The 25,138-nt window shown below is 56.3% G+C and overlaps 1 protein-coding gene across 2 annotated transcripts in view; it reads right to left on the bottom strand.

The window, feature by feature from the left end:
- ARNT2 (aryl hydrocarbon receptor nuclear translocator 2) overlaps positions 1-22,602 on the bottom strand; it is a 146,957-nt gene extending 124,355 nt beyond the window's left edge. Inside the window, exon 1 of one of the 2 annotated variants that reach the window (XM_021680694.1) lies at positions 22,481-22,602. In XM_021680694.1, coding sequence (XP_021536369.1) covers positions 22,481-22,496 — 16 coding nt within the window. In that variant the 5' untranslated portion in view covers positions 22,497-22,602. Of the gene's footprint in view, positions 1-2,840; positions 2,857-22,480 lie in introns of those variants that run through there. The other variant, XM_044917843.1, reaches the window with a different exon arrangement.
- Positions 22,603-25,138: the final 2,536 nt, after the last annotated feature.

Raw genomic sequence — 25,138 nt, forward strand, 5'->3', positions numbered from 1 at the left:
TAAAAATTAAGAGCCTAACACAGTGTCTGGGGGAAAAAAATGCCACTCAAGAAACAATGATTAAAATGATCATAATTGTGGTGCTGGTGAACAACCTTGCTTGGTCCCTGAATTTAAGTGGAACGACCAGCTTGTTCAAGACAGATATACTTGTTTAACATAAGGAAATCTGCTCCTATCCCTATTTTTTAAGATTTATTTCAGCAATAGATGTCTCATTTTATCAAATGCCATTTTGGTCACTAAAATGGTGTTTCAGACACCACATTAGCCAAATGAAGCTGCAATCAGTGAGATTAAAATTCACTCTAAAGGTTAAACTTCAGTATCTTTCAGGAGCCACCCTTAGTGCATTCAAATAAAAAACATTACAAAACCGTGTTTCTCTCCTAACTATGCCTGAATCCACCCATGGGATCACCTGTCAGGCTTCCTTGGAAAAGTGAATACCTGCTCCCCAAATCTGGAAACTTTCCTATATGACTTGAATAGAAGTGACCATAGCTCCTGGGATGTCCACTCAGGAAAGGTGGGTGGAGGAAGGTCTTTCACCAGGTCAGAGGTGAGGGTCTCCAAGGCAGGGCTTGAAGTCGCCCTGTAAGCACGCTATAGATTTGCTCTAGGATTTCTGAATTTCACTCCAAAATGAAGAAAAGTGGAACCTGAGCACGGCACTGGGCAGAGGGGAAACCACGGCCACAGCCCTACCCTGCCCCGGGAACGATGCTTGACACAAAGTATAAGCTCATTTAAATGTGGCCGAAGTCAACAAACACACACACAAATGCTAACAAAACTTGCATTTTCTTACTGTAAGGAATTTACTTCTGTGATTTTATTTTCCTGTGCTGACCCACCAAAGGCGGTCCAGCGCCCTAAAAGTCCTTCCTAATTGCTCAGCAGCCCCACTCACAACACGGTCACTGAGTGAGGCCGTTGCAAAGGGCCGTGAAGAAGGGGAGCACAGATGGGGCTCTGCTCCTAGGCAGACCTCGAGCTGCCGCCCTGCACAACATGGGGCCTTTAAACCACTGGGGACCCAAGCACCACTGCAGGGAGTCTGCAGACAGGCCCTGAGCATGCTGCCCCCGACCTCCCCAACCTCCGCCCTGCCCAGGTCCCCACAGGGCTTCACACAGAGGCACCCACGTGAGCCCCGCCCCGAGCCTGACACGGACACAGCCCACGGAGAGCCTCCGTGAGCAGGTGCATGGGTACACGACCCCATGTGCCTGCAAGAGGGTGGAGGCTGGCCCGTCGGGCTCGGAAGTCCTGGACCCCAGTTCCCTGGGTCAACCCCAGCAGACGCCACAGGGGAGGGTCACAGTCCTCACCCTGACCTTCCCATGCCGTTGAGGGCTGACCACATGGAAAAGAGAGAGGCGTCCAGCACAGTACAGAATCATGAGCGCATTCTACTGACAGAACATCACACAGCAACACTTAAATCGAGGTTAAAAACAGATGAGGAATTTTCAGCTGTACAAACGAAAGTCGGTCACATGGTGAAGTCACCTGCTCCCCGTGTGTCTCACCCTGAGGCCTCCTGGCCTCCCGCGCAGCCCTCCACAGTCAGACCTCTGTCCCCGTCACCCCACTAGAGAGCTGCCCATCACAGGGTCCCTTCCCTGCCTGACCCTCTCTGGGGGTGTTGCCCCCCCCCACCCGCCCACCTCTCTCCTGGGCTTGCAGGGGCCATATCGCCCCTCCCACTCACGGGCCCCACCTTCTCGGCCTCCTCTGGGCCCCCTCCGCGCCTCCCCACCTCTCCTCTCCCCAGGGCGTCTCATTCAGGAGCGTGGCCACGATCCCACATGCAGCCATCAGATCCTGCTGTTACCCCCTTAAGGTCTCTCCATCCCTGGGTTCTGCTGCTGGTCTGCCTCAGGACCTCCACCCTTGACCTCCCTGCATCTACTCTCCCCCATCCAGCCTCATGGAAGCCAGATCTGCCAAGGCCAGCCCTTGCTTCTATGCTCCAGTGTCCTCTCCTTGCTCTTGGCACACATGTGGAGCTCCCTGCCACGATCAGCCCGACCCCATGTGGTCAGGCTGTTGTCCACCCCTCCAGCACACCTCCTGAGCTCTGGCCACACTGCTCTATCAGCTTCTTGAACGCACCACATTCCTGCCCACCCCGGGGCCTTTGCACATGCTATGTCCTGGGGGAGGAAAGCTCTCCTCCCTTCTCCACCAAGCTAACTCCTAACATCGTTCAGTTCAGCTCCAACATTACTTTCCCAGGGAATTCTGTCCCTGGCCAGTCCCTTCCCCACCCAGTCGAGGTCTGGTCCCCCGTGGTTCACTCTTACCGTCCCTGTACTTCTCCTGCGAAGCCAGGAAGGTCGAACCGTCCAGGTGAAAGATGGCAGGGCCCGAGCGATGGAATCACAAAGAGGGCATTCAGGAGGAAGGAGATGATGTCAATGCCTCAAAATACTCCATGTGTCACCGTCAGCACCCAGAAAGGGAAGATTCTAAAAAGTCTTGATCACCTGATCCTCCTACACTGAGACTGGATGGGGCAAAAAATTTCTGGAGGAAGAAAAATATGGTTGGGTGGCTTGAGTATTTACATCCGCCATGCCACACGCCTGGCCCGTGGGGACTCTGCGGCCAGGTGCAGGCACGCGGATCCACCCCTCCCTCCGTCCAGTGACTCAGAGGGCTGGCTCCCCCATGTGTGACTCTGTTTCTCCACCTATTCTCCCACTGAGAAACGGGGTTAATCTGGACATTGCTTCCTTTTGCAGAGGCAGCTGTAAGAAAATGGGACCCCGTTTCCATCACAAACAGCACTTGCAAAGCTCCGATTTTGAGCCCGGAGCTGTGGTAGAAGCCAGGTGGAGTCAGAGATGCAGGGAGCCCCTCCTGCCTCCGGTGGAGACACACCGCCAGGCAATCTCCTAGTCAGAGCTGCACGCTGTGCTAAGTGGCTGGACACCACGTTGTGGGAATGAGCAGGAGGAGCCAGGGAGGCTTCCTGGAGGAGGCCACATCTGTGCCATCCTGGCAATGAAAACGCTCTGGGAGGAATGAAGCAGGACATAAAAGGTGTCCTTGTGCTAAATGGATTCCTTTGATTGCTGCCCAGTGTCTGGGCAGCCCCACCCAGCCCCACCCTTGAGGAGCATGTCCCCCACCCCATGTCCAGTCCCCGGAGCTTCCTCCAACGCCTACGAGATCTAGAATTATTCCCCCGCCTCAAAAGCAGCCCTTACACCCAGACCTCTGTGCCGGGTCCCAGGTCACAACCAACGGCAAACGTACAAGCAGGCAGAAACACCCCTCTCCTCAGCAGTCTGCCTCCAAACGCAGATGCCCCCCCGCCCCCCACCCCCCCCCGGGGAAGCACTGTTCCCCGTTACGCACACGGGCAAAATGACCGCCTGCCTCATACAAAGTTGCAGTGAGGTTTCTGGCTCATTTTAACACCAGTACAAGCTGAGGGTTTGAAAGCTTCGCCATAACACAGGAAAACATAGCTGGCTTGTGATGTAGCATCTCGCTCGAGACCATCTCCCACTTCAAATGCAGACATATTGTGTAGGATTCCTCCAATACGGCACAGACAGCGAAAACGGGAGGAAATGGGAACGCGAGAGCATTCCAGATACAAGGAACATGAGGAAGTGAGAGACATTTCGTCACCCCCCAACTATTTCATGGGAAGCTCAGTAAGAAAAACACCCCTCGATCTTCACATTGGGAGAAAAAAAAAATCAATTACATGCAAACTTTCATGACACAACAACACGATGTTTTAATGATAATTCCAACAGACGAAAAACCAGAAGGGTCTCTCCGCGGGTGGGGGGGCGGTGAGGGGAGGCAGCTAAGCAAAGAAAAACGCTCTCCCCAACAGCCATCTCTCTCAGAACAATTCTTTCCACCGAAAGCACACCAAATACCACAGCCCTACCTTTTCAGAGGGATTAAACAAAGATCTTTCTTCCTTGTGACCAACACCTTCTTAGGAGAATCTGTTATCCGTATAGAAGAAATGTCAGAAACCTCTGGGAGGAAATGAGCTGCATTTGTATTCTGCTCAGAAAATGTCATCACAGATCTGTTTACCTTAACTGTGGACCATGATTCAGCCGTGACAACTGTCTTGCATACTGATCAATTTATTTGCAGCAAAATTTCTAACATTAACTGCTTAGGTTCTGAAAAATCGGGGACTTGAATTTCTTGTGCAACCACAATCTACGTCTGAAATGTCTAGACTGTTATTAACACATCTCGGGGGAGATCAGAAAGGATTCCTCCTGACAGAGAGCAAGGGAGGGTCCCTTCCTCTTCTGGAAGGAAGGCAGGGCACACGGTTCCCCAAGGCCCTCCGTGGGGTGGGATTTCTATAGCACGATGTACAGAAAAATCATGAGACTGAGGGCCAGGGGGACTGTGACCCCAGGTCCTTGCTACATTTTAACCAGCCCCGTATCCTCTGAAAGGCAGCCCCGTCCGACAGGCAGGCTGGGTCTCTGCAGCAGGGTGGGAGGCGGCCGACCCAGGAAGAGGCCAGGCCCTGCCTCCACCCGCTGGTGCCTTCAGCCTCCAGCCCGGACACCGGGCATCTGGCTGTGGGCCCGAGCCACTCCCAGCCGACAGGCAGGTTTTAGCATTAGAGAACCAGAACTAGTCCCGAGGCGGCCCCCTGAGATGCCCCCCGCCTCAGCTAACGAGGCCGCCGAGGCACAGCCCTGCTCCCCAGGCTGACCTAGGCATGCATGGTGCCCTCTGGAATGTGGGCGCTGCACCACAGCCCACTCGGGGGTCCACACCCATACTGCCACTAGAGTCCACGCCCACCCTGCCGCCTGAAGTCCCAGCATCCCTGCCCTGAGGGAGGGACTCAGCAAGAAGACAGGCAAGCAGTAATTCCAGCAGAAAAAGGGTAAGGGAGGTTATCACCGAGATTATGACGCTGGAGCAAGACAATGAGAGCAAACTCCACACCCAGCCCGCCCCCTCCGTGAGAGACGACAAACCACCCCTGCGGGGCGAACCACGAAGGGACACCCACCCACCATCTGTCTCAGGTTTGAGTCCAATCCAACGGCCAGAGACCATCCCAGGAAAGTGGGTCTCAGCAGCCATGCAGAAGACGGGCCGAGCACCTGCAGTGAAGTCTCGGGGTCTGGCTGCCCCTAAGAAGGGCTTCCTGGGGGCCCTGGCTGAGACCCCATGGTGACCCACCGGGGCCTGAGTCTTCAGGACCGGAGCATGGCAGCAGGGCTGACCCCACAGGAGAAACGGCAGAGCCTGGGTTGCTGGTGGAGAGTGCAGGGGGCTCTGACTCGCAGACTGGAAAGTACTAGAAAGGCCACGGGATGGTGAAGAGCTCAAATGCTGTGCAGAGGAGAGCCTGTGGACCAGACAAGACCTGTCTTCCAAAGGAGTCCTTGAGGCAGGAGGGACGACAGTGCCCTGAGTCTGTGGCGGACCCTCCTGGGTGAAAGGGAAGGGGGCCGCTCTTAATCCCTGCAGGGGCCTCTGCATGGCGGCGGGGCTACGAGGGGTGAGGCGTCAGCCACCCAAATACAGTGGGAAGTCGGGCAGAAACCAAATACACTAAAATGTCTGGAGTAAAGTGAGGAGCTGATAGAGGATGAACAGCCACCCAGAGAAAAATCACTCAGCCGTTAACGATCACGATGGCAGGAGTAACGTTGCAGGAAAACACTCAGGGCACAGAATCTCGCATGCAAACAGGTCTCTGCTGAGGGTCCACCGGAGTTCAGCTCTAGCCACACTGCCTGCCCCAAACCTTCGATTTGGCCCTGGCTTCTGCACCAATGCCTGGGCCTTGGAAAGGATAGCCTTTGGAATCCTCCTGCAGGACCGCCCCCAGCACCCCTGCACTGGTAGGCGATCTGGGAGCACCGATCACACGGGGCACTGTGGGTGGCATCTGGACTCGCAGTCCCCACCATCGATGCTCCAAACAAGGCGTGCCACATGCGCTCACCCTTCAAGCCTGAATACTCACTTCCAACCGTCCATGTGCACTCTACATGAACTAACCCGAAGACCTTGGGCGCAGCATTTGTCCCCATTCTCAATCAGATGGTTGACAAATGCATTGTTGCAGGAGTAAAATGTGTGATCATCCACGGCATATGGTGAAAGCTATAAATTTCATGTGCAAAACCAATTATTAAGAACTTTCAAATACTTAAATGTAAAAGGAAAGATGGAAATAACAAATATCGAGGGAACGCCTTTGCTTGCTATCTGTCGCAAGACCGTTCTATCCTCCTAGAACCGACATGTGCACAGAACCAGAGATGAAGATGCAAAGCAGAATAAAAGGGATTATCACAGTATATTGTAGCGAATACCTCTGTGGAACTACTTGTTCTGGCCTTCGTGATAATAAACAACTATCACCATTTAAACAATTTTTTTTAATTTCTGTTTAGGTCACGTGACTTTCAAGAAAAAGTCCTCTTCGGAAGTTTTCGTGTCTTTGTAAGGATGATGTGATAACCAACTCTGTCAACTTTACTACCTCAAGAACGCACACGGGGGCCTTCAGAGCGAGGCACCCCAGGACAATCTACAGGAACTCACTGTCAATCCAGACACAATGCAGAAAACAAAGGGACCAAGGAAAGGGAGGAAATGGGAGACGTGAGGGAAACAGAGGACCCCCAACACAGCGTCCCTCCACCAGGCTCCACTGCGAGCGGACATGGGTTTGGTCCGACGGACGAGCCGCCATGCAGGAGTACGAGGCAGCCTGGCCGTGGACGGAGGTGGACAGACGTGGACGGAGCTGGACAGACGCAGACAGAGCTGGACATGGACGGAGCTGGACAGACGCGGACGGAGCTGGACAGACGCGGGCGGAGCTGGACATGGACGGAGCTGGACAGACACGGACGGAGCTGGACATGGACGGAGCTGGACAGACGCGGGCGGAGCTGGACAGACAGGGACGGGGCTGGACAGACGTGGATGGAGCTGGACATGGACGGAGCTGGACAGACGTGGACGGAGCTGGACAGATGCGGACGGAACTGGACAGACGCGGGCGGAGCTGGACATGGACGGAGCTGGACAGACGCGGGCGGAGCTGGACATGGACGGAGCTGGACAGACGCGGGCGGAGCTGGACAGACAGGGATGGGGCTGGACAGACGCAGGCGGAGCTGGACAGACGTGGACGGAGCTGGACATGGACGGAGCTGGACAGATGCGGACGGAGCTGGACAGACGCGGGCGGAGCTGGACATGGACGGAGCTGGACAGACGCAGGCGGAGGTGGACAGACGCGGACGGAGCTGGACATGGACGGAGCTGGACAGACACGGACGGAGCTGGACAGACGCGGGCGGAGCTGGACAGACGCGGACGGAGCTGGACAGACGCGGACAGAGCTGGACAGACGTGGACGGAGCTGGACATGGACGGAGCTGGACAAACACGGACGGAGCTGGACAGACGCGGGCGGAGCTGGACAGACGCGGACGGAGCTGGACAGACGCGGACGGAGCTGGACAGACGCGGACGGAGCTGGACAGACGCGGGCGGAGCTGGACATGGACGGAGCTGGACAGACGTGGACGGAGCTGGACAGACGCGGGCAGATCTGCATCCTGTCCTGATGCCCCTCAGCTGCAGCCTCCTCACTGACCTCCCGCACCCCCGGTGTGCATGCACACAGAGCGAGCCCCGGTGTGTTTGCGGGTCCTCGAGCAAGCCCACCAAAGAGGGGGCACTGCTAACACCTACGTGGGACTTCCATCTCCCACTTAGCATTTTCTATAATCTCGAAGTTGTGAAAACTCAGAGTACGTTACTCCCACGGTCGGGGTACAGTGAAGGTGATGCCACCGAAGGTAAGTGAGCAGACCCAGGACTCTGGGCTCCATGGGCGGCTGCCCAGGGGCTCTGAACACAGAGCTGGGGAGTGGAACAGAGCCCCCCTGGTGAAGTCTGTGAAATCTGGGCCTCCTGCAGCCCGTCGCAGGGGAGGGAAAGGGGTAGGGAAGGGATGGTAAGGTGGGGGGGGGGGGGGGGGGGAGAGGACAGGGGCGAGGAGGGGAGAGAAGGGCAGGGCAGGGGAAGGATGGGAGAGGGCAGGAGGGGGAGGGAAGGACAGGGCAGGGGCCCACCCCAAGAAGAGGCACTCACAGCAGAGGTTCCCAGGTGTGATCATATTTATTACTCCCTGATTAGAGCGGTCGGAAACATGCCCAGGGAACAGCTGAAATCCTCAGGAAAATGTACAGAATGGGGAGATGAGGCTGCACAAGGAAAGGGGACAAGATCCGATGTGAGAAACAAAGGTGACGCCCCAGCAAAGAAATACGGGCAATCAGTTACTCGAGGCGGGGGCATGCCACCAGCTCACGGCAGGGACAAGGGGTCATGGGGGCCACAGGAACACGCGTGTCCCTCCAGGGAGCGACCCTGCGCCTTTCCTCACCATCTCAGTCCTCGGCACCAGTGGTGATGGGGACCAGAGGCTCCGTCCCCTCCACGGAGAGGGGTCAGCTGGTCTACCCAGCACCACGCACACCCGGGCTGGTCGTGAACTCCTCGTGACAGTACGTGTCCACAGTGACCAGCACGGACCAGTAACCAGGTACGGTGCCAGGCCCTCACACACGGAAAGCAAAGACGGAGCCCACCAAGATCGAAAAGAAGCCCCGCCAGCCCGGCCCAGGAGCCGAGGTGAGTGCAGAGGGTCCACAGGCCCCGGGCGCGTGCGCTGGGGGTCCGTGCTGAGCTGTGTCACCAGGAACCAGCAAGGCGGCCAGACTTGTCTCCCAGACGTTGCGGCCTCATCAACGGCCACCCCAACAGGGGCAGCTCGGGAGGAGAGGAGACCGGCACAAACATTAAACCAGACGGCCATCTCCACGCAGGATGGCGGCCAGCCACGCCTCCGGTGCCAGGACCCGTGGAAATCAGGAGCCGGGACACTCCATGGTTAATAATCTGGGGGGATTCGGGCATCCTGGGAAAACCACGCCTAATTTAGACTCCCCAAATCCCCCAGCCACCAAGACCTGCCGCACAGTGCCCTCAAGCCCTAGGGAGGTGGCACCGTGATGCGACATGGGGACGCATGTGGTCAAAGCCGGATCACGTGGTTACAGTCGGCCACTCGCTGAGTCATGTTCCCCGAGGGCAGGGCGCCATGTCTATTCGTGTGTCTCACGGCATCACACATCCTTCAAGGACGGCCACGTTTCCCTTGTTGCCACGTGGGAGGTCAGCTGGGTCCCCTGGAGCAGCGCTCAGATCGCCAATTCTGGGCCAGAGCGCTTCGCCCACCTGCTACAGACCACACGTTTGCAGCCCCCAAAACTCCTATGTCCACAGTCTGACCCCCCGTGGAATGGGGTGAGGAGGTGGAGCCCTCGCTGGGATTACTGCCCTTTGAACCAGAGACAGGAGGGCTTGCTTCCCTTCTCTCTGTCCCCCTCTCTGCCAGGTGAGGACCCAGCAAGAAGACAGCCACCTGCAAACCCTCACCAGACACACGACAGCCGGACCCTTGACCCTGGGCTTCCCAGCCTCCACGACCGTCAGAAACAAGCGTCTGCTGGTTAGGCCCCCCGGTCCGTGGCATTCTTGTTGCAGGGGCTTGAGCAGAGCAGGACGCCACCAACACCCCGAGTCAGTGAGAGACAGAGTGCCCGCAGGGAAAAAGGTGGCCCTGCACCCCCGGCCAGCTCAGCCAGGCTGGATGAGGCGTCGGTCTGAGACGCGCAGCGCACGCGGTGTCGCCAGGTAAATGGGAGGGGAGGGCTCTAAACGGAGGGTGCTGGGCAGGGGCAGGGAGACCAGACGAAGGGAGAAGACGGGGTGCCATCAGGGAGGTTTCTGGGTGTTCACCGCTGCGTATGCGCCGACCACCGGAGCTGCGATGTATGGGGCATCCTAGACAAGCAGCCTACAGGTTAATGCAGGACGGAGGCCGGCAGAGGGCCAAGGGATGTGCGTGGCCGGGCGGCAGGATGGCTCACTGGTCACCCGCTGTGTGTGGACACCCAGGGCCTGGGGGCTCCCTGGAAACTGGGCCTCAGTGAGCGTGAGGCGCTCAGCTGCAGATGAGCACGGACAGGGGCCCAGACCCAGTGGTCCCGGGGGCTCACCCCCTGCCTCACGGGGCCAGGCCTTGGGAAGAACAAGGGAGAAGGTGCCCTTGGGCTGCCCCACCTTCCACCTGACCCCCCGGCCCCCACCACACACACCTTGCACTCAAGACTCACGGAAAATTCATGAAACACCTTCATGAAGGTGATACGTTTTACCCTTCTTCACCCCAGCTCCTGACTTCATCCCCTAACTCCTATCCCACTCCTGCCATTCCGTTCCTGTTCCTCCATCCGCGTTCCTCCTGGATCCCACCTGTTTCCCTACAGGCCTTGGCAGCACTCCTGCCCCACCCTCCCCACCCTCGGTTTTTCCCAGATCCCTCCCTCCATCCCTCGCTCCTGCTCCCGGAGCAGCCCCTGGGACATCTCTGGTGCCCACCAACGCCCGCCCTCTCCCAGACGCAGAAGCAGGCGGGAACACGACACACACCCTCCACCCAGCTCTCTCCGAGGCCCCTCCGCCCCGGGTTTGTCCCTTCCCATTCTTGAAATGCAATTCTTTCCATAAAAATGCCTTCCTTGAAAAGGGGAAAAAATAAATGTGAACACACCCCCTGTTTACACAACAAACCAATTAAGGAAATCACTATCCTTCCGTAGATAAAACATCCTCTCCGAAGCCATCTAGGAAACAAAGTGGTTTTCTCGTTGAATATATTACTTGATGAACGTATTCATCCATCATTTGACAAATAGATTTTACGTTCAATTTTAAACTGCGAATTACTCTCTAACTGTAAAATATACAAAATAGTAAAAATGCTTGCGTGCAAGGCACTGGAATCTCTTTTCTGTTCTTGTGCTCTTTGGTGCTACAGACCCAATGGGCTTTGTCCTCGATGGCCCAACCTCTGCCTGGGACCCAGTACTTGAAGACAGCAGTGGGCGGGCTCCTGGAGGAGAGACTCCCCTGGAAAGCCCGGCCTGCAGAGGCCCTCGGGGGTCACAGGACTCGCCCTCTGGTTATGGAAGAGCAGGGCTCCCAGAGCTCACAGGATCGTCATTCAGTGTCCCAGAGGCTCCGGCCCCCTCGGTCTGGAGCATCCATGCCAGAAGTCCGCACGCTTCCTGGGAGGGCCCGGGAGTGGCTCTTTAGGCCTCAGAGGCCACAGGACCTCCGTGGCAACTACTCACTCACGGAACTCTTGTACAGAAACAGTCACGGATGCTGTGTATATGAATGGGTTTGGCTGTGTGCCAGTTTATGAACATCGAAATTGGAATTTCATATAATTTTCACATCACGAGAGATCATTCCTTTATGCCCTCCCCCAATCATTTAAAAAATGTGGAACTATTTCTTAGCTTGTGGGACACAGAAAAAGAGGAGGTGGGCCAGATGTGGCCGATCAGACATAATTTGCCAACCTCTGGCCTCAGCCAGTAAGCCCGGGTGTCTGGCCCAAGAAGGCGCCGGGGGGCTGAGCTCAGTGCAGCGACCACCGCTGGACAAGGCACCGCCCTCCCACGGGGCCGAGCTGCAGGTGAGTGGCAGGTGCGGTAGGACTATGTCACCCAGCCCGAGCCCTGCAGGAGCAGAGCCGTGGGGGAAACCCACACTGCATTTTCACCTATCGAGGAAAAAACCCATTCTTGGAGGCTGAGCTCCCAGGAGAGCGCGGCCTGGTTCTGCACCGAGCCAGACCCTCCCTGGGTTTGTGGTCCGTCCCCTGGGCCATCTGAAGAGGCCACCGAGGCTGCCGTGCCAGAGCCTGTCCGGGAGCAGAGGCCCCGGGCGCAGATCCCAAGGCGGCCGGTCCCTTCGGAGAGCTGCCCCTACGGCTGGGCCTCCAGGCCCCAAGGGCCACCCAAGCATGCCCAGCACAGGGGGAGAGACGGCCCCGCTGCCGGGTGATCTCGGAGGGAGCCCCGGAGATGCAAAGCCTGCCCTGGGCACCGAGGCAGAGACGGCATGGTCAGCGGGAGTGGCCGTGGCCAATGGGAGTGACCGGCTGCCGCGTGGACGGGAGCAGAGGCAAATGCCCGAAGGCTGCGTGGACCCACAGAAGGAAGAGCAGGGGCACAGAGAGGAGGCCGGACAGGAGGCACAGACGGGCCCTGCGACAAGACCTGGGAGTCTGCTCGCCAGGAGCCCCCCAGCTCCCAGAGAAGAAGCACAGAGGGCGGACATAGGAGGACCCAATACTGGGTTGGGGGGGCCTGCCGCCGGAGGCGCCGTCCCAGCTGCCCCGTGTGTTCCTCCCCCCCCCCCAGTACGCACTGTCCCCGGGCTCTGGGGGGAGGCTCAGGTCATCTGGCGTCCCAGGCCAGGGCGGGCTCAGGGGCAGGGACCCGAACGGCGGCTCGCGGCTGCTGGGGAAAGAACACGGGGATCCCTGTGGGAAGAGGGCAGCCTGCCGAGGTGACCAGACCCGGGCCCGAGCCAGGCCACGAATACTGCATCCGGCCAGCCCCCGACCTGCGCGGAGCAGAGCCAAGCCTCAGAAGAAGACCGTGCAGAGAAGACAGAGGGCCTGCTCATCACAACGCCCAAGGCTGCTGAGCTGGCAGACAATCTGGGGCGTGGGGTTTTGGTGGCAAGAGACTGGCTTGTTTTTCTACAGAAAAATCCCCGTGTTGGTTCCCTTGACGGATGCCCAACGCCCCGTAGGAGGATGAGGACATTGGATTCTGGGGAAGGGCATGAAGCTGGTGGGCAAACCCCCGGGACGGTCTGGGGAGGGAGGCTGTGTGATTCATCAGTGTGCACGCACCGCCCAGAAGAGGGCTCAGCGGGGGCAGGTGTAGACGGATCATGGGGGAGCCGAGGAAGGAAGAGGAGCAGTCCCCTCCTTGCTCGTAGTGGCCACCGTGGACCTGGGCAGGCTGCCTGACTGCCTTCTCTGGGGTTGGGCATGGGGAGATGGGGGCTTCTGGCCCTCCATTCCCACATTCCCAACTCTGGTATTTCTCTGTGTCACTAAAGCAAAAGAGCAGAGGAAAGCCTCAAGGTCACAACCAATACCCTCGAAGGACCAGGCGGATCCCAGCCCTTGAGAGACATAAGGAAAGAGGATAAGACGCCAGGACAGAGGCAGAAGCTACTGACATGGTAGCCTGGGGCTGCTCCGCCCGCACCTGCAGTCCCTCTGGGCTCCGTCTCCCCTGGGACTGTCGTCCTTGCAGACTGGCTCTGGGATATCCCGAGAGGGAACACGACCCAGGAGAGGAAGGGCCCTCCCTCGGCAGCTCTGCTACAGACCGGACAGTCCTTTTGGATCAGACACACGACCCACGGTTGATCTTTGCAGTTTCCCGTGGGGCTGCTTAGATTGGGAGTCCTGAAGAGAGTGGCCAGCCACGCCGGGGGCTGGGGGGGGAGGTACCAGAGGGGCTGGCTGGGCCTGGGGAGCGGGGAAGCCACGGGGCCCATCCCGCTCACGTCAGCGGGCACCTGGGAAAGCCATTTACGGTGGTGGCATCAAGGCAGAAGGCCTAGGAAGCCCTGTGGTCCCTGGGACGGTGGCTTTCATCTGGGGGAGGAGCCCCGAAGGGCCAAGAGAAGGAAAGACCCTGATGATGGCTGGGGGGCGGGGGCAAGAACAGGACATCGCTCCACAGGTGGCCCTGTGGCTATTTTCTCACAGTGATGTCCTGTGGGTGTGACTACCAGGGCGGAGGGACCGGGAGAGTAAGGACGTGCTGTCGGGGGCGCAGGGGAACCTCTGCTCCTACACTGGAGGGCTGGTCGGGACCCCGGGGGTGAGGAGCAAGGGTGGGCAGAGGCTCGTCACCAATGTCAACGGAGCCGTGTCAGGCCACACGCCCTTCGTTCTGAGCGGGTGGTTACCAGTCCTGCCAACTTCCCCTGCTTTCTATCCAGAAAGAAACCTAGAATGCAGGACGTGCACTCCAAGAAGAAGTAATCTCCCAGGGACGTTCACCGTACGAAAGTAAATCCTACACCTTTTCCAATCCACTTCCTGGCCTGAAGATTGCGACAAATAAATCCCGAGGATTCAGGTCATTCCACGCGGAAACGTTGCTGGGTGGCTCTGAAGACCCCGCGTGGCTACAAACCGGGGACACGGAGAGAGCTGGACCCGTCTGTAAAGGGATGTTGGCTTGTGATCAACAGTAGTTCTCGGCTTCCTTCAGGATCCTTAGCCTTTCTCTTCCAGAAGAGAACAGAGCTCTCTCCTATTAAATTGAAAACGTCTGCTGTGTACGCGCACGTGTCGGGGGTGGGGTGGGGGAACATGAGGCCCACAGGCAGGCTCCTCCTCCGTGGGACCCTGGCCCTCCCGGAGTCCCAGTGTTAACACTGATCGATCGAGGGCACCTCAGCCAACAAGGTAATTCCTGCACGGCTGCGGCATCAGGTAGAACACGGGACCGCGGCTGGGACGCAGGAGAACCTCCCAGCTCACCTGGGAAACCGGGCGAGTCACAATCTGACTCCGTCCATCTGTAAACTATGCGTCCCACATCCTCGTGCCTCATGAGATCATGTCCCAGAAACTGTCAGCGGGTCAGACGGCAATGCGCACAGGACTACGGACGGTGACACCGCTCAGCGACTTCCCTAGAACACTGTGGGTCTACGTGCACGCGCGGTCAGAGTACGTGAATCCCCAGCACTGCCTCGCGCGGGGCTGGAGAGAGGCACCCATCCTCGCCCTCTGGCCCAAGATGGAGGCTGCACGTGGTCACCGACAAGTACAGACTATCGTGCAAAGGGCAGCAGCACTAGGCCTACGGGGCCACGGGGCAGACAGCAGGGATGGCAGCCACGTTGTCAGGGTGGGCTGCTGGATGTGGGGGGTCCTAACGGGAGCCCGAGAGATGACAGCGGGAGGCAGGGCTGGGGGTCAACAGGCAGGCAGAAAGGAAGCTACACACAGACCGTGATCCCCCAGAGGTCAGATTCAAGAACAAAGGGAACTGCGGGGAGGAAGATTCTCAAGAGTGGCAGAGAACTTTCCAAGAGCTGACGCCGTCTAAATGTAAAAAAAGTGCCTTGTAAGTTGCGTGCGTGCCCAAGAGTGCACCAAGCAAGCCCTGGGTGACTATGAGGCCGGGGCGTTATCAGGGGCACTCCTGACAATGACCCAGACCTTCCTAAGACGCATGACTCCATGACTTCCCACTACTTGGCATCACGTGCTAGAGTTCCACAGTTACTCGCAGTCCCTACAGTGAAGCCCAGCTCGGTTTCTCCTCCCCAAACCATGTCGTGAGCTGACTCCCAGTCGCTCCAGCAGCAGAAGCTTGCTTCTCGTCCATCGGAGGCTCAGCACTCCCGGCCAGCCTTCCACGACGGACTTCAGGGCACCTGTCTTGTATCGGGTACCATACCAAGCACGGTCCTCAAGCTCAAACTTGAGTGAGACAGTCCAGTACAGAATCAATTTGAGCTGTGAACCAAAAAATAATTTTAAAATGTGTTGTAGAAGACACGCAGCCGAGGGACACAAAGCACACTTGCCCATGTCTTAGCAGAATGAGCCCCCGTGGCTGGGTCCTGACCCCACCGGTCGGCCATCCCTGCAGACTCCCCTTCCTGATGTCGCTTTCTTCTCACCTTTTCCACTCGGGTTTACAACCTTAGGGCCCCAAACGTTGGTCACAACAGTAACACCCAACAAAACTAATTCTGTGCTGGTACTATAAACTGAATTGTGCCCCACCCCATTCCAATTCATAGGTCGAGGCCCTAATTCCCTAACTCCTAACATGACTGCACGTGGAGGTGGGGCCCCCGGGAGGTGACTAGGTCTAGATGAGGTCTTGAGGGTGAGGCCTCCTGCTGGGATTAGTGTCCTTACAAGAAGAGGCAACAACAGAGAGCCTGCCCCCCCGCCCCACCTGTGCGGACACAGCTCGAAGGTGGCCATCGCATGCCAAGAGGGGGACTCTCCTCAGGAACCGGATCAGCCTGCCCTCGATCTTGCACTTCCCAGACTCCAAACTGAGAAAACGAACGTCTGTCACTGAAGCCATCTGGTCTACAGCACTTTGTCATGGCAGCCCGGGTTGACTAACACCATTGGTCAACGGCACCTAGTCAAAAGGATTGATTCCCGTGTGGGAATGTGTTCCCATGTGTTCCTCTCAATGAGATAATTTAACCTGGTCAAGAGCAGGGAAGCGCTCTTTCCTCTTCATGGACCCCAAGGGAGAACAGCCACGTGACCAGTGACCACGACCCTGCATCACCCACACCCTCGCTTCCCTTCGCCCTGTCCGCTCCCACAGAGTGGCCTTGGGGAAAGGGGCCATCGAGAAGTTGGGCTTTGCTGGGATGGACAGAAGGTCAAGAGAGACTGAACTCCGGTGGCAGCTGAGGCTGCCTTCCAGCCTACGAAGATGACACCCTAAAGCCGACTCCGCTCCTTCGGCTACACTCAAAGTAGAAAGTGCGGGGACGGCCGGACCGAGGTGTGGCTGCTCCCAGTGACCCACAGCTACGTAAAGAAGCAGCAGAGACCTCAACCATCTCCACCCTGGCCACAAGACAGCCAGCAGCACGTGTGCACATGTCCACCTCTTATCCCGTATCCGAGCACGGACACGCGGCACTCTCTTCTCTCCTCAATGTCTCGTTCTGAGAACTACTTAATTCACTTGAGCCTCGTGGATACACCTGGGGACCTGAAATAGGGCCCACAACCCTGCAGGGCATCCCATAGAAATGCCACTGAAATGCCCATCTTCACTGAGGCAGGAGGGAAAGAAACATGCCCATCAGGACTCACGTGCACAGGGCCACTTAGGGGCCACGGGAACAGAAGCCCGCCAGCCCTGAGCAAGTCAAGGGCTCCCGGGACGGCGCTCCTGTCGGGAGCTACTTGGAGTCATGTCGAGTCCCTGCACTCCTTGGTCCTGTCTCTCTGCTGTGGTCTGTTTTCACTACACTTGGTTTAGGTTTGCATTTCTTCTGATTTATCTTGCTTGGAATCCACTGTAGCTCCTGACTCTGCGGCGCAGAGTCGCTCATTCATTCTGGAAAATGACTGGCTTCCTCTCCTGAAGGCTGGCCGGCCATGGCCTCCCTGCCGTCTCTGACTGGAGCCCCACGGTGCACATGGAAGCAGGAGACCTTGCCTGTCTCGTGGCCACGCGCCCATGTGTCCTAACTCTGTCTCTGTGCTAAATGCCCTGCAATTTCTTCCATTCCACTTTCTAATTCATTAATTCTCCATTCTTCTGTGTTTAGTAGCTATTAAATCCATCCACTGATCTCCTAATTTTGTTTCCCAGAAAATGCTATAATTTCCTGACAGCCCACTTGGATTTAATGACAGCTGGCTGCCTTCACGTGGCTCCTGAGCACCCAGGGAGAAGTATCTCACGAGGATCCATGATCGACTCAACGTCTGAGGCCCCCCCTTCCAGTTCCCCTGAGCTAGGGAAGGCCTAAAGGGTCGTAAACGACCCCAGGGAAAAGGTGCATCTTCCCCAGGAAAAATGAGATGGGAGGTTCTAACAGCCAAGCTGGAAGGGAGGAAGCAGATTTAATTTGATGAGAAAAAATAATGCAGCAAGATGGGTCTTGCACTCAAGTATCACGAGAAATTCGTATCAGCTATAGAGTATCGTTTCTTGCGTTAAGGTTCGAAATCAGTAAATTATAGGCTAAAAAATGGCCTTCTCTGTACCATTAGATGTTTTGACATCAATTCCCTTTCAACTGATTTTAAAATTGTGACCATTTGTCAAAAAGACCTTTGTCTCTGCATGAGTCTGACAGACCACAGCCAATCCTTTTATTTTCAAACCTTTCAGTCACTGTTTTCAAGTTGTAAGTAGTAGGATATGATGGTACAGTTTGAGAGCTGTTGTTCTACTCAATTGAGCATCTTTTTATTTTAAAAGAAAAAAATTAACCTACATGCGTCTTTGAAAAGCCACCATTTTCCAGCTGAAGATGACGCACTGAACTCCTGTCCCATCTCTGTCCTCATCCCGACACCCCGTCGACGACAGTGGGGACAGTCCAATCCCCGCGGCCAACAAACCGGCATTTTCTCTGGGGAAGGAAACGAGAGGTCTATTTTCTTTTTTTTTTTTTTAAGATTTTTTATTTATTTGCGAGAGAGAGAATGAGAGAAAGCATGAGAGGGAGGAGGGTCAGAGGGAGAAGCAGACTCCCTGCTGAGCAGGGAGCCCGATGTGGGACTTGATCCCGGGACTCCAGGATCATGACCTGAGCCGAAGGCAGTCGCTTAACCAACTGAGCCACCCAGGCGCCCGAGAGGTCTATTTTCTAAAGAAATTTACATCTCCCCGAAGCGATCAAGGAGCTGGGGCGTGGGAGAAGAGATGGAGGACTGTCCCAAGAAGTCAACATCCAACTAACAACAGAATATCTAGAGAGAGAGGAGGGAGAGAACAAATTTATTTTTTTTTTAAAGTATTCAGCCCTGCAAGTCAGAGAGTCTAGGCTGAATACTCAGAACAGTAAATGAAACGAATCCCCACACCAAGGACCAGCCGTTCATTTTATAGATGAGGAAAAACCCCAGGAGAAAAAGCGGGGTGCCCGAGAGCACAGAGCAGGCAGCAGCGGGACAGGGACACGGCTGTCCCCCCACTCAGCCCCGTCCGTCACCTCGTTCACCCACCGCCTTCCCGCCGGAGCCACCCAGCACAGCTGGGGTGCCAGTGGGGAGAGGGCGCGCTGGGCACGAGAGCAGCTTCGCACTCACCAGCTGTGAATGGGGCTGCTGAGCCCCGACCACCGGGAAGCGCCAACGAGTCCATGGATCCAGGGCCAGGTGGGTGGGTGAGCAGCGCGCCCGCTGCTGGTTTGGCTGCCCCTGGGCACCGCAGGGTGGTCCAGGAGCCAGGAGCCAGCAGCACCCGGGGACAGGTCGAAACGCAGGTGTCACCCCCTCAGTCCCTACCTACCGACAAAGCGTCTGGGACGGGCAGAGCGGCAGCTACCCAGGCTGCCCGCGCTGGTGATGCGCGAGCAGAAGACACAGCAGTACCTGTGTGACTTCGCCACCTAGTGGGGGACAGGCCTAAGGACCGGCAGCGGCGAGGGAGACTTCCCACGCCTGCACCTTTAGCCGGATGACCTGGGGCAGAAGCTGCCCTCCAGCAGACCGGACGAACGCGCTCGAAGGCACAGACCCTGTCGTCCTTTCTAACACTGCGGTCCCAGCACCTAAGACCCGTGACTGAGACTGGGCGGACAGGTGACAGAGCCGCTGAACGGATGAAGACAAAAAGGCACATGTCCTAACTTCTCCTTTGTCCCGGGACTCAGCGTGAGCCCCAGTGGGGCCAGTTAATCAGGTGGAAGGAGATGGGGGCACCGAGCCACCGTCTGCAGAGGCAAGTTCCAGGCGCAGAGTCTGGGCGCCCTCTTGAGTGACCAGGCCCCACCCCGGGGTGCCCGGAGCATGGGAGGGGCTGGGAGGGACAATGTGCTTGGGTGACGGCCCCCCTCCCAGGGCCCACGCTCCCAGCAACAGACGAGGGGGAGGGGCTGCGTGCACACGAGAGCCCCCACAGCCCCAGAGCGCCAAGGGAGGGGGAGCTTCCTGTTTCGTGAGAGCCCCCTTCTTCCGTAAGCACACCGGCTCACGTGCTCCCCGAGTTCTTCCTGCAGAGCCCTTGTCACGCTCCATGTCACCGCGGCGCCGAGAGAGGCGCTAACAGTGAGAAACGGCACCGCCCCAAACACCGGGGCATACCACCTGCTAGTCCTTCCCACAAACCAATGCGGCGCCCCATTTCACATGTCGGGAGCGGCAGCGCCATGAGCCGCGGGCCGGGTCCCCCAGGCCTGCTTCCAGCACAAGGGGGTATCTTGCTCACCTCCGAACCTGGGCACCCAGAACAGACCCCACTGCACCCAATAAAGGAGCCACCCCATTTTACAGATGGGTAAACAGAGGCCCTCGTCTGCACTGCCTCCTAGCGGACGGCGTTCACATCACCCCCCCACGCACAGAGCAGATGGGTCTGAGTTCTTACACACCTGCCCAGCGAGGCGGCCACCAGTAATTACTGGGGTGGTCCCAACATCTCCGCCCTGATTAGCTCTTGGGTCTCTGTCGAGAGAGGAGGAGGTGGGGAGGGGCACTCGGAAGAAGGGAGGAGGGGAGGAGGAGGAAGAAGAGGGAGAGGGACAAGGATGAGGGAGGGATTCTCAGACTTCGGAAAGTTTCTGCAGGCAAATCCCACCCAAAATTATTCCGGTTTTTAAGTCACTAGGTCTTTCTTTACAAAGTCACAGTAAAATACCAACTTGTTTTTAAGTGGAACATAGAAAGCGCAAATTAACTTCCTTAACGTAAATGAAAATACACATGGAAGCCTGGATATGTCCCAGCAACAGAGAACAAGACAAATCACATGCTAATTACTGCCTGAAAGAAGATCTGGTTGTTAATTGCGTGTGTTTCAGGCATTCCACATGAGCAACCTACCTGAAAAGCTTTTCAATTTGTGTGTCGGGAAAGTTGGTAATTAAACACTTCAAATCCCTATTGACTTTATCAGAGATATGATAATCCTTACATAGTTAGATTATAATTATTTTTATTTGTCAAATGGAGTTGGTATTTAGTTTAGGAAAGTATTAGCCTTCCAGTCTTTTTTAAAACTCCCCTGGGACCTGTCCTCCGCGAGGAGTACCTGGAGCCACCCAGGAATGGTGTGCAGAACCCAAAGACGAGGCTTAGCAAGCGTGCTAGGAGGGGCGTCTGAAACCGCTCATCCCCTTCTCAGCCTTGTCTGCCCGGGACCCTGATTCATCCACTCAGAGACCCCTTTTTGAGTGACAACTGCTAAAAGCAGTCTTGGGACACAATGTCATTTTGGTGGCGTTTTTGATAAAAAATTTAAAAAGCACAACCCCCACGTAACCCTGAAGCAACATCACACAAAACCAAATGAAGAGACACTTTAGAAAATGACTGACCTGTGCTTGGCCACAATGTGAAGGCCACCAAAGAAAAACAAAAAACAGAACAAGACCAAAAAAAGCCTCTGAGCAATTATTCCAGAATTGAGGCGGAGTAAAAGGGCATCACATCCATGGACCGAGGGTATGACGGCAAGTGAAATAAGTCCGACAGAGACAGACAAACGCCGTACGATCTCACTCGTGTGGAATAATAAGAAATAAGACGAATAAACAACAACAACAACAAAAACCAGACTCTTAAATACAGAGAACAAACTGGTGGTTGGGGGCAGGGGATGATATGAACCAAAGGGGATGAAGAGGTACAAACGTCCAGTTATAAAATAAGTAAGTCGCAGAGATGCGAAGTACAGCACAGGGAATATGGTCAATAATACCGTAATGACGTGCGGTGACCCCTCTTACAGAGATGAATGCGAGTGATGTACAGACCCGTTGAAGGCTATCGTGTGCCCCAGCACTAATTTAACGTTGGGTGTTAATTACACTTCAGTCAAAACACGATACTAAAAAGAGAGACACCACAACTGAATACAATTTGTAATCCTGGATTAAACCTAGGGCCAGGAAAACAATGTTTCTGACTCTGAAGAACACTCCGTTGAAAATATGAATAAGCTCTGTGGATTACATATTACTGTCATATTAATGCTAATTTCCTGATTTGGGTCACAAACTGTTGTTGTTATGTGAGAGAATGTCCTTATTCCTAGTGATGGGGCATCGCCGAGCGCCACGGTCAAGAAAGAATTCTTGAGACGTCTTCGGTGCAAAAAGGGTGCTTCTATTAAAGCATGGGGACAGGACCCAGGGGCAGGGCGAGCTGCCCTGGGATTGTGAGGCGTGACTCATTCTGTACTTTCAGGTTTGTGGAGGGAGGGGGAAGGTAGAGATAATGTAAGCTTCTAAGGAATTTCTGTATGCTGAAAGCAGGGTCTACGGGACCTTGAAGGTCTGGCTATTGTCAAGATAAGGTTGCTTTTGGTCTCTCCAAGAACATGAAGGCAGCTGTGCATTCCCTGAGGAATGTCACGCTCTGCAGGTCTCAGGTGATGACGTAACTCTTCACTGGTTTGTCATGTGGGAGACAGAGGGACCGATTTGGTCATTCACTCAGTAAATATGTATTAAGCACCAATTACGTGCCATGCCTCGTGCAAGGTACTGGGGACACCGCGGTTTAAAAAAACAAAAAAGTCCCAACTGGAAAGGAAATGAAAACTCAGAGGTTTCTGGCAAATCCCCGCGTCACCTGGGTGTCTTGAGCTCAGCATGTCCCAGAGCAAACATGCCCCCCCCGCCCCCCCCACCAACCCCCGCCCCCCCAAATTCCCAGACCTCATCCGTGTCTGCTGCCTTGGGACATGGCGCCCTAACCCACGCAGGGCCCGATGCAGGAACCCGGATGCTCCTGCCCCCGCATCAGCTACGTCCAGCCCATCACCTGGCTCAGCTGGTTTCACCGCTTACATACCCCTGTCTCTCTCCATGTCCACGGCCCCCACCTGGACTGCCCACTCGGCCTCGCAGCAGGTGTCCTTCACCGGGCCGGCAGACCCAGCAGCCGGAGAGATCTTTCCAGAACCTTCCACCAGTCACATCACACCCTGCTCACAGCACTTCGGAAGCTGCCTGTTGCAAATGGAAACAAAGACTCCTTTCTTTCCTATTACTTATTTTACCGACAGCCTCATGCATGTGATTATTTCATAAAGGGCTGACTCTCCAACCACACAGTGAGCTCCGTGAAAGCGGAAACCACGCCTGGCTTTGCACACCACTGTGAGCACACAGTTGGCATTCAAATTAATATTTGTTTAATTAGGTGGATAAGCAATTAAAATAATTAGTGTCTGGCTCTGGCCAGCGAATGGAGATTCACTGTGGCCGAGGACCTGGGCTGGCAGAGTCTCGGGGACACCCGGACAGATATGCCGGGCAGGCAGCTGGAGGCTGGCGTTAGGGAAAGGCCCAGGCTCCTGTCCTATACGGAGCTGTATGCCCCAAGCCCACCCCTTCAGCATCCTCCCTCCGCCCATCAGAGAAGGCGGCGGGGGTCCACGTGCCCTCCGCCCCCCAGCGTGCTGTCGGTCACTTGCCTAAGACTGTCCCACACTGCCTGTTGTAGAGGCCGTTCTAGAGGCCGCTGGGCAACATGCAGCCAACCTGTTTCGCTCAGCATCCTTCTATCCCCTCAGCATGGAGCACAGCACCCTTTGTGCGGGGAGGCGGGGGTGCTCGGGGAAGGCTGCCTGAGCCGAACTGGAAGTTTTCTGGTGTGAAATGCTTTCAAAAGGAGAGAACACAGCTGTGATCCTTGATCACATTCATTCATTTTATTCTTTGGGGGACTTGGAATCCATCAAGCATATCAAATTACGGCAAATGATTCCAGACTACGCCTCATTTCAAACTGCTGATGGGATAAAAACATCAATGCTGTTCTAAAAATAATAAAAAAAAATTCCTGCAGTTCCGTTATTTCACATTTAAATTAACTTCCTTCATGGGTATCATGATGATCCGAGGGGGATCATCTTGTTCTTACAGCCACCGGGTTTTCTTACACTGGGTGGTGGTCGTGAGGGCCGGACCCTTACCTCTCTGCCCACACGCCCCACGGACCTTCTGGGCTCCATCCAGTTGCCACGGCCCAAAAGTGACAAACAGCCCCGTCCCCACGGGCCCGGGCTTCTTGACCTGGGCACTGTGGTATCTGGGGCTGGAGAAGTCTGTGTTGGGAGGGGGTGCTGCCCCATGACTGCAGGAGGTTCGGCAGCATCCCGGGCCCCCACCTCCCGATGCCACCCCCACCCCGCCGGCCCACCCACCCCAGGGTTGTGACAACCAGGAAGCCCTGCAGACATCGCCAATGAGCCCCCACCCCCGCAGCTACACGCCGTGTGGACACGCCTCTGTCCCCCCAGTGCCAGACTTCCCGGGGGGCTCTGCCACACAGCTCCGTCACAGGCCCCTCCAAGATAAGAAAGAGAATATCATGTGCATATAGCCATGAATTTAAAACAATGGGGGCATAAATTAACTTCAGACCTTGTGGTGCCTCGAAGTCTGGAGCTCGGCTCATTAGCTGATGTTGGAAAGGGCAGCCACGCCGCTCTCCTGGCCTCCCTTCAGTCACTTACCAACTTCAGTGGCTTTTTCCTTAACTGGTGTGAGGCCAGTTTGGTGGGACCGGCAAAAAACGGGCAGGAACAGGCCCCACGCAACAGGCTACGGGCCTCTGGTGGCCAGAGAGGGTCACTGCAGAGCCCCAGGGAGTGTCTGGTGCACAGAGGACCCTACTCTCGGGCTCCTCACTCGGCAGCAAGGCCTTGGCCCATCTGCTCTCGGGAGGCCCGGGATCCACCCACGGAGCTGGGTTTCCGCACAACTCCCCTGGTGCTCTCCTGGGGGTGCTCCCCGGCTGTCCTACACCAAGCCTTTCTTGCGTCACCTGGGACCGGGCAGGGAGGTGCCCAGTGCAGGAGTCACTAAATCAAACACACGCTTCGCTTACCCTCAGTCACTCAAACCTCCTGACTCTGCCTTTGAAGCGGGCATAACTGCCACCAACTAAGCCATGGACGCAGGCAAAGGGATAACAGCCCCCTACCCTTCCCCAAGCTCGCTCAGCCCCGGGCCCCGGGCAGCCGGGTGGTCTGCTTGGAATGCTGTCCTTCAGTCCAGGGGCATGTGTGGATAGGTAGCAGCGATCGAAGGCTTCTAGGACAGTCACCGGCCCCTTCCACGCGGAGAAGGCCACATAGGAGGGGTGACGTGGCAAGGGGCCCACGCCCTGCTCCGCCACTTACACAGCGGGGACCCCAGGCAGGTGTCGGGCCCAGGCCGAGCCCCTGGCTTTACCTCTGGGAAACCAGTAGGAAATAAAAACATATAAGCCCATTTGACTGCTCAATTCTCCTTGCAGGAAGTGAACGTACGGGAAACAAGGAATCACGTCATGACATGTTTGTCTACGGGGACGGCCATGACCCTGTTGTGTGGAATCCCGACGAATGGAGGAGTGCACCAAGCTCGCCTCAACCAAAGAGACTGGGTGAGCAGATGAGGGCAGGGCGCTAAAACCCAAGACTGCGGCATCCCTGCCGCGGACGACAGGAGGACAGAGAAC

This window comes from Neomonachus schauinslandi, chromosome 9, assembly GCF_002201575.2.
Source record: "Neomonachus schauinslandi chromosome 9, ASM220157v2, whole genome shotgun sequence".
NCBI classification, from domain to species: Eukaryota; Metazoa; Chordata; class Mammalia; order Carnivora; family Phocidae; genus Neomonachus; species Neomonachus schauinslandi.